Genomic DNA, 9,112 nt, shown 5'->3' with positions numbered 1-9,112 from the left:
TTAAGGCTTGGAGTCTCCACTTCAGGATCTGTCACCGGGTTCTTAGAAAGGTGTCTGTGGGAATCTAGAACCCCGTAAAATCTGTCAGGTTTTGAGGGGCAGTGTGTGTGTGGCTGTAAAGAAGAATCTAGGAAGACATTGTTACCACTTTTAAGACTGGGGGAATGGCAAGGGGATTATGCTCAGGGAGATTAAGAAATCCACTAATCCTTTTCTTGGATTGAGGTAGTCCTGAGCTTACCATTTGAAGTGCTCCCTCGGGTTATGCAATATCTCCCCAAAAGAAATATCTTCAGGGGTAGCTTTTTTGTGAATGGCCTTAGATTTTTGACCTTAGATTTTGGTCTAGGGCCAACTCCACAATAGGACCTGAACGAACGGACTCCAGCGAATGGTAGGCTGAGGTGATCTCCTGGCAATGCAAAGAGCCGTTGTCAGTTTTAGAGCAGTCAATGAAAGATGAAACCTGAGAAACGGTACTGGACCCAACCAATGCGCTAACTCCTACAGCTTGTAAAGAAGTAGAGGGACCTGGAGTCATATTGGACTCCTAACAGATCTCGATAGAGGCCTGTGCCACCTCAGTCGAAGGGGGCTGTGTAGGCACCTTATCTTCTTCGGCAATCACAAGCCTAGGAGGGCTGGCCGAAGGCAAATGAGCATCATCTGAGGTCCGAAATCTGAAGTGTTTTTCCTTTTTCCACATAATGAGATCTACATCAGCTCGACTGGCAGACGACAAGGTACTCAAATGACCTGATGACTCAATGAAATGTTTAGCAAGAATCTCAGCCCAACACTTGATATTTTTGCTATTAAAGCAACCAGATGGAATTCCAACGTCTAAAATCTTCTTTATGCACTGCACATCCAGCAAATGACCTCAGCCCACAGAGGTAGGGGGAGCATAAGTGCAAGTAAGGGCACTGAGATCTTCTGAACTATCTTGCTACCAACTCAAAACGCAGAAGCTTCATTAACATCAGTCTAAGGAACAGACCCTGAGGATTTGCTATGCAGCTGACTAACAGATGCCAATTCCCAAATGTCAGGCATCCCTAGCCAGCAGACATGGTCTTTACTGCCAGTAGTGGCAACAGTGAGTCCCTGACCTTGACACGGCAACCTTGGGCAATCCTCTCACTTCCTTTCTCTGGTGTCACCATAACTGATGCATATGGGCTGGACATCTGAGACCTGACCTCCAAACCAACCATGCCTACTACAGCCCTAAAACATGTGGAAGTAACCAAATGCAGTCACCTCCACGTGCGCACTACTACAGGCCTTGCCTTAACAGGCATTGAAGCCAAAGGTTGTGCAGGTGCCTTCATGGAACTGTCTTTTGGCCTACAAACCACAGATGGGATGTTAGTGGTGTCCTTGGCCTTCCACGTTACCTTCTCATTGTGGGCTAGTTTCTCTATATGCTACTAAAGATGTACGCCTAATTCAAACAGCTGCTAAACACAGTCAGTCAAGACAGCCTTTTTTAGTAATGGACTCAACTTCTTGTCCAAGTAGAAGTAAGGGGATGTTGCCTTTTTTGGAGCAAAAATTAACACAAAAAACTACAAAACATATGGGGAGATCCTAGACAAAAATGCATTTGAAACTGAAAATCTCGGAGGGATTCAGTGTCTACACTTACATGTGCGTGTGTGTAAGTTGGTATTATTCTGCCACACACCGATGGCTGTAACCAAATGTCTCCAAAAGAAACCCGAATGCCTAGTCTTGGATGGGTAATAACCAAAGCACTAGACTGATGAATCTTTACACATAGCCTTAAAATTAACTGTACTGCAGTAAAAACTACTGAGGTGTGCCTTTATTCTTAGGCTATCCCAAAATCAGTCAGAGAGGTCACAAAAGAGAGGACTTCAACAGTGATGCTTATGAAGGACAGCCACACAAAAGTGAGCAAATGAAAAAACTTTTCCTATTTTAATTTCTACACCTCTACTCCTTTCTGCCCATTACTACCTCAACCTGTTAAATCACATCAAACTCTAGTAAATTTACAAAACAGTTGCTGTACTTAAAAAAAAAAAATAAATAAAATAAAGTTCTGTTATAAAGGTCCCTTCATTCCAGAATATTTTTTTCTCTCGACTATGATGACTATTTTGCCACAAACGAAAGCTGAATACTCTGGTTCATTTTAGGGATAGCATTTGCCAAGCAAGGCCCGCTTTACATTACAAAACTCCACCACTGCCCTGTGAACAGTTCCACTGATGTTTAATGCACCTTGGACCCACAGCAGGTCAAACTACCTAGCAGCTTTACCATGAATGGACACAATGAAATCAGTACTTTTTATACCACATTTGTGGTGAAAAGAACTACAACTTAGCACTTGGTGAAACAGCACACAATGCCCATTCAATCTTATTATGCAAAAGATAGCACTATTTCCCTGATGTACAAAAGCTTGGAAAACTTTACTATTCTCACAGCAAATCAAACTGTTGCCAGACACTGCTCTTCACTGTTCTGGGAAATTTCTCCCTTCCCCAATGTGTGTTTTGGGGGTGGGCTTGTTCCTTGCAGACACACTTACTGAGAGTTCTTCCATTATGCTGTTTGTTTTTAATGGACAGCAATCAAGCTGCTTCAATACAAAGAATCATCTGTCAACTTCTCATATCAGAATCAGTCTAAAAGACACAGGGTATCCTCATGATCTTCCTTATTACACAACTGTCCACAAGCCCTGACAAAGATGGTGTCCTTGTGCCCTCTTCCTACTCTTATGAAATGGTACACAGCAAATCATACATTTAACAGTTTGTGCTAGATTAGATAGGCAAACTACTCCAGAACCAAAGCCAAGAATCCAGACTCTCGGTTTATATCTGCATTTGTACATTAACCTTGTTTATTATTCAGTCTTTTCTTGTAATGCTATACCTATATGCTGTTTCATGGTACCTTGCACTTTCTATGAAGAAAACGCACATGATAAACTGTCCTTGGCAAGCACCTACCCAGTAAACAAAAGCATGAATCAAATTACTTAAGCAATGATTTCACTGATTTATTCTGATTTTTCCAACCCATACGATGGGACTCAAAATATGCTGCCAGAGACACTCCAGGAAGATAACACTCCCTAGACAATCAGGAGGCAAAGGTTGCGTTAATGTCGACAGATGGCTCGGAAAAGTCTTGTTTGTATAAAAAATATAAAAATACTGTTGTATTTAAATAAAGCTGTAGGACAGTGATACAATTAGGGAAAAGAAATGCTTTGAATTTAAAACGTCATCAACTATAATATAATGCTTAGAGATTGCAGCAGAACAATGAGCTTGGTATTGGATGGAGTTGTCCAAAACTCACAACGGTGCACAAAATGGATAAAAGAAGGCAGAGACAAGGGTACAAAGCAGGTCCTTAATAAAGTGAGGCATAACATGACAGATCATAGGAATCCAAACATTTGGGCTACAGCAAGAATTAAGAAAACTGTACCGAACCATACCCAACCCGAGAGGACAAATGCAACACAAACCCAAAAGTCAAGTCAAAAACTGTTGGCAAAGGCATAAAGTGTAGGGAAAGCACTGTATTTGATTACCTTGGTTAAACAGGACCATGAAACTCTTCGATCAGATTAGATCAGAACAGGACATTATTTCGAAAGCCTAGTGATACACTAGGCTTGACAAATCTAAATGCAGTGTATGGTTGTTACAATTTCTAACACTTGACAGACGCATCATCCTTGGATATATTGTGTGAACTCTAGTGGCAGTTCAAGCAGCAACTTTAACAGTCCATGGATTCTACGAAAACCCGATCAAGGAGGGACATAAAATAAACAAATACCAGGATGGGAGGTGGCGAGTGAGGAGAGACCAGCATAAATCTCACAAAAGGCAAAACTGGTGCAAGATACCAGTATCCTAATAAGACTGAATTAACAACACAAACTAAGCTAATAAGGCTGTTCAACATGACAGTAGTGTAACAATCTGCAAACAGGTTAAAAGCATCACAGAAAGTCAAAACAGGAGAACTTTAATTTACATAGGATGGAGAACTTGCTTATGGCAAGGGGCTCAGATGCTGGTTAGGATATAGCAAGATAATCTGAGCAATGTGAAAGACCTAAACAGTTTTCTACCAAGCTGTGTGTAATGTTTAATGCAATGTATTCTGTTCCAGTCGAAAAAGAAGGGGCCAGATGTACCAAAAGTCATCCGGTAGTTGACCAGTTCCATCTGTAAAGGATGAAATATGGCTAAATAAGTGTCCTGGAATGGGAATGGATGAGAAATGACAAAATAAACACACTGTAGAACAACAAAAAGTTTACAGAGGCAAATGTTCTGGAAAAAAGGTACACTATTATTTAAACAAAAGGACAAAGCAAAAATTGTATGTCCAGTAAAGCAGGCATATCTTGGTTCCCCTCATGACGCCATAAGTCATAGTCTTTGTTGCCTACTATTTCAATGTGGAAGCACATACCCCAGTAGCGTAAATACATGCTAGCAAAGACTTGGTCACATATGAAATGAAGGCAACTTGAAATACAGTAGTCTTAGTCCTCCCAGGTCAGGAGAGGAATTTCTAGCCACCTGCAGTCCAGATTTCAATCTTCCAACTTGTCTTGCAATCCCTCACACACTACTACTCAGTGCAGGCATTCCACTACTCCAAGGCAACAGTTCCTCCTGCAGCCTCTAGGGCAGCCTTCACTTTTTCTGCTTCGTCTTTGGAAACATTTGCTTTTATTTCTTGTGGCAGGGATTCCACCAGCTTCTTAGCCTGAATGAGACAAAATTAAAAAATGAAAAGAGCAGTAAAGCACAAGGATCTATCAAAGCGAGAGACCTTTCTAATTTTAAACCACGTGTAATAATAAACTACAATAGCTGAGAGACACCATTATATTTACATTACATGTACAAGCTTACAAAGGCACAGCTGGCCTTTTGCCCTTTATACTTCCAGGCTATACTGGAGAAATTGCCACAAGCAGTACTAATTATAGCCTGACCCATTGCACTCTACTGTCTATTATTTAAAACAGATACTCCTAACAAACCATGGGGCAACAAAGGTGACAAGACAGTAAAGACAATGCATTTGGGTCTTGCATATTACTGAAATGTCTGAATTCTAAAAGCAGCGGGTGTACTTGAGTCTGATAAAAATTTTCATCTATGCAGCACTGTATTTTAATCTTTAGAAAGTGGCAATGCATTTGTAATTGTGACTTGGCTGAATAATTACTAGCTAAATCCGTTTCAAGATAACTACTACAAAAAGTCATAAATCAGTTAAAACCCACTACAGGGATACCATATGGAGAATACCTACTACTGGGACAACATGGGACACTCACAGAAGCTACACCAAGTAGTGGAGCAGGAGGAACACTGTCCAGTACACCTATGCCATGTGGGTTAAGTATGGGAGTATTGGGGGGGGGGAGGCAGTACTCGCCACTTTTACACCATGATGTGGCAATTACAACATACCCTAGGGCAGATCAAGGACAACTGCATTTATAAACTGTGGTGGGAACACAACACCCACTGCAGTTACGCCATTTGGTAGACAACCACCATCAACTAAAGCCACACCATGAGGTGGGAGGGGGGGTCAACAACAATCAAACGTACAATATGCATTGCAAGAGACTGACAGTGCCTAGTATAGAGTAGTCATGTTGGGTAGGAAATCACAATGCCCACTGTTGCTATAGCAGGTGGTAGACAACTCCCAATGCAGCTATGCCTGCCATGCATGGCAGGTGTTCACGAACAATACTTAAGCAAAATCGGGACAGTACCCAGTGCTGGTACACCATAACTGAGGAAATCACTGTCCACTGCAGCTACATCATGTAAGAAGGCAAAAACTGAACTGTTGGTATAATTGCACAACTACAATTTCAGACTACCCTTTCTAGTAGAATTTTCAACGCATTTTTTTCCCAAATACAAAACAAATGTATCCTAATTTGTTTTAGGGCTTGCTTCCAATTTTTTTAATAGATTGCAAATATTAAAGCTCTCCCATATGGCCACCTTAACCTTAAGGTACAAAATCATAGTTATTGAAATAGATTTTCTTTTACTCTTTCTCTGCTCCATGTTCTAGTACCTTCATTACTGTTTATCTTGGCCCACTGTATAAGAAAAGTACAGTTATGTACACTTATAAATGTAGATGTTCCGAGTGTATTCACTGTTGCAGTCATCACATTTGGGTTATCTCCCTGCAGGCAGCCCTCAGCCGGCCTGAATACCCGAGTCTTCGGATTTCTGCGTCGGATGCTGTCGCTTCTTCCTTGACGTCAGGTCGTCAGGGGTATAAAGCATGCAGCGGATGCCATTACATCAGTTTTTCTTGTCCCAGATGTCAGGTGCCCCCACAATAGGAAGCAATTGTGTGGTATGGTATACCCCCAGCAAAAAGCAAATACACATGATATAGTATATGCCAAAAGTACAGTTTTGTACCTACCATAAATGTAGATGTTAGAGTGCTCATACAGCTGCAGTCATTACAGATGGGTTATCCTGCTGTCAGGCGGGTCCTCGGTCGGCCGAATTCCAAGGTCTAGGTCTGGCGTCGGTTGTCATCGCTTCTTCCCTGACGTCAGTGCGGCAGGGGTATAAAAGAGGCAGCCAACGCCATTTTCTTCAGTTTTTCTTGCCCCAGATGTCAGGTGCCCCAGAAGGAAGGCAAAACATAAAATTATGCAAACATGCAATATAGATAAATCAAAAACAGTAGTTGCAAGCAAATACACCATAAAAGAATACCCCAAATAGGTTGTATGATAAAGGTGTTTGTCCTAAAGCCTGTCCTAAAAGGGGATGGAGGGAGGGTAACCTGGACTGCAGCTGTATGAGCACGCGAACATCTACATTTATGGTAGGTACAAAACTGTACTATGTTCATCGTGCATACAGCTGCAGTCATTACAGATGGGTAGAATCCCAAAGCTAAGTAAGGGTGGTAGGCACTAAGTGGAACTAGGAGAGGGAAGGATGTCCTGCAGGACTGCTGTGGCAAAGCCCGCTCTAGATTTTGAGTATAGTGGAAGGTGGTAGTGCTTGGAGAAAGTGTGCACTGAACTCCAAGTAGCTGCTTCCAAAATGTCCTTGGTAGGGACCCCCCTGAGGAAAGCTGCAGAGGTAGCTGTAGCCCTGGTGGAGTGGGATCTGATGTATACAGGCACAGATTTTCCATTAAATGAATAACAAAAGCGTATGCAGTGGGATCCATTTTGAAATTGTCTGTTTGGAAATAGCCTTTCCTTGAGCACCTGTAGCATAGGACACAAAGAGCTGCTCAGATTTCCTGAATGGCTTTGTTCTGTCCAAGTAATAATGAAGTTGTCTGTGAATGTCCAAGGAATGTAGTAGTCTCTCCCCTTTGTTCTGTGGATTTGGATAAAAGGGAGGTAAATGAATAGTCTGATTCAAAGCTACACTGGATACTACCTTTGGCATGAAGGTAGGGTTGGTTCATAAGGAAACTCTGTCCTGATGGAAAATGATGAATGGTTGCACAGCCATGAGGGCCTGTAGTTCCGAAACCCTGCATGCTGAGGTAATAGCCAGAAGGAAGGCTGTTTTCCACGACAGGTATTGTAGCTCTGTTGAAGAAGCTGGCTCAAAGGGAGGCAGGGTCAGCTTTTCCAATACAATGTTGAGGTCCCAAGCTGGGACTGGTGGCTTCCGTGGGGGTTTTATATTTTTTGCCCCTCTGAGGAACTGCCTTAATAGAGGATGTGAGAATAAAGGAGGACCTGTATTGTATTGTGCAGAAACGGCTGAAGCGTGGATCTTGATGGAGGAGAAGGAAAGCCCACTGTTTAACATCTCAGCTGGGTACTGTAAAATTTGAGGTATATTTATTACCAAGGATTCTGGCCCTTTTCTTGATTCCAGGAACAAAATCGTTTCCATTTGGCGGAGTAAGCTTTTCTAGCAGAGGGTCTTCTGGCCTCCAAGATGACATCCTGCACCTCCTTGGAGAGGAGAGTCTGTTGGGAAATTAAGGTATTTTCCATGCAGCTAGATTTAGGGTTTTGAGCTGGCTGTGAAGGGTTTTGTAATTGTGCTGGGACAACAGAAGAGGAACTAGAGGTAGGATCCATGGTGGTGAGTGTGTCAGGCTCTTAAGGAGAGGATACCAGTGCTGTCATGGCCAGTCTGGAGCAATGAGAATCATTTGTGGCCTCTCTGCTCTGGCTTTTAATAGAACTTTGGTCAGTAGAGGAAGAGGCGGGAAGGCATAGACTGTCAATGTTGTCCAATTGAAAGAGTGCGTCCACTTTCCAGGCCTGTGGATGACAGGTCCTTGAACAAAATTTTTCCAACTGGTGATTTCTGTGGGTAGCAAATAGATCTATGTCTGGCTGTCCCCATGCCTGAGTTATCTTTGAGAAGACTTGAGGATGCAACTTCCATTCGTGAGGGTCTGTCATATTTCTGCTTAAGTTGTCTGCCAGTGTGTTTTCCTTCCTTGGCAGGAATTGTGCCTGTAGTTGAATTTGTAATTCCAGTGCTGTGTTCCACAGGGTCATGGCTTGCCTGCACAGGGGGTATGAATGAGTTCCCCCCCTGTTTAAGTACCAAATGACTGTGGTGTTGTCTGTCCTTATCAATACCTGGCCTGGATGCAGTAGGTTTTTGAAGGTCATAACAGCATTTTGCACGGCTAGCATCTCCTTTTGGTTAATGTGTAGGTGCTTCTTTTTTTGGGACCATTTTCCCTGAATGCACTGATCTTCCATGTGTGCTCCCCAGGCGTAGACTGAGGCGTCCATTGTGATGATTTGAGTTGCTTGAGGTAAACAGAAAGGGAGACCTGTGTTTCTATGGCATGCTTGAGCCCACCACAAAAATTCCTTCTGAAGGCATGGAATGAGTGGTATAATTGTTTCCAAGCTGTGGCTGTGTTGAGACCATAAGTTTTTTAGGTACCATTGTAGTTTCCTCATATGCAGCTTTGCACATGGTATTAGTAGGATGCAAGATGCCATGAATCCCAGAGCCTGCAGGACTTTCCTTGCAGTTAGTCTGATGAAAGTTGCCATTTTGTTGAAGTATTGAGACAGTTGCCCTTGTTTGTT

At 42.5% G+C, this 9,112-nt stretch overlaps 1 protein-coding gene across 1 annotated transcript in view; it reads right to left on the bottom strand.

The window, feature by feature from the left end:
- Positions 1 to 3,022: 3,022 nt before the first annotated feature.
- The window catches only part of MRPL12 (mitochondrial ribosomal protein L12), a 339,601-nt gene continuing 333,511 nt past the window's right edge, over positions 3,023 to 9,112 (bottom strand). The window contains exon 3 of the mRNA XM_044069725.1: positions 3,023 to 4,782. Coding sequence (XP_043925660.1) covers positions 4,666 to 4,782 — 117 coding nt within the window. The 3' untranslated portion in view covers positions 3,023 to 4,665. The remainder of the gene's footprint in view (positions 4,783 to 9,112) is intronic.

This window comes from Protopterus annectens, chromosome 4.part0, assembly GCF_019279795.1.
Source record: "Protopterus annectens isolate FY-2018-M chromosome 4.part0, PAN1.0, whole genome shotgun sequence".
NCBI lineage: Eukaryota > Metazoa > Chordata > Ceratodontiformes > Protopteridae > Protopterus > Protopterus annectens.
Note: the sequence above shows the minus strand (reverse complement) of the source record. Positions and strands in the feature narration are given on the sequence as shown.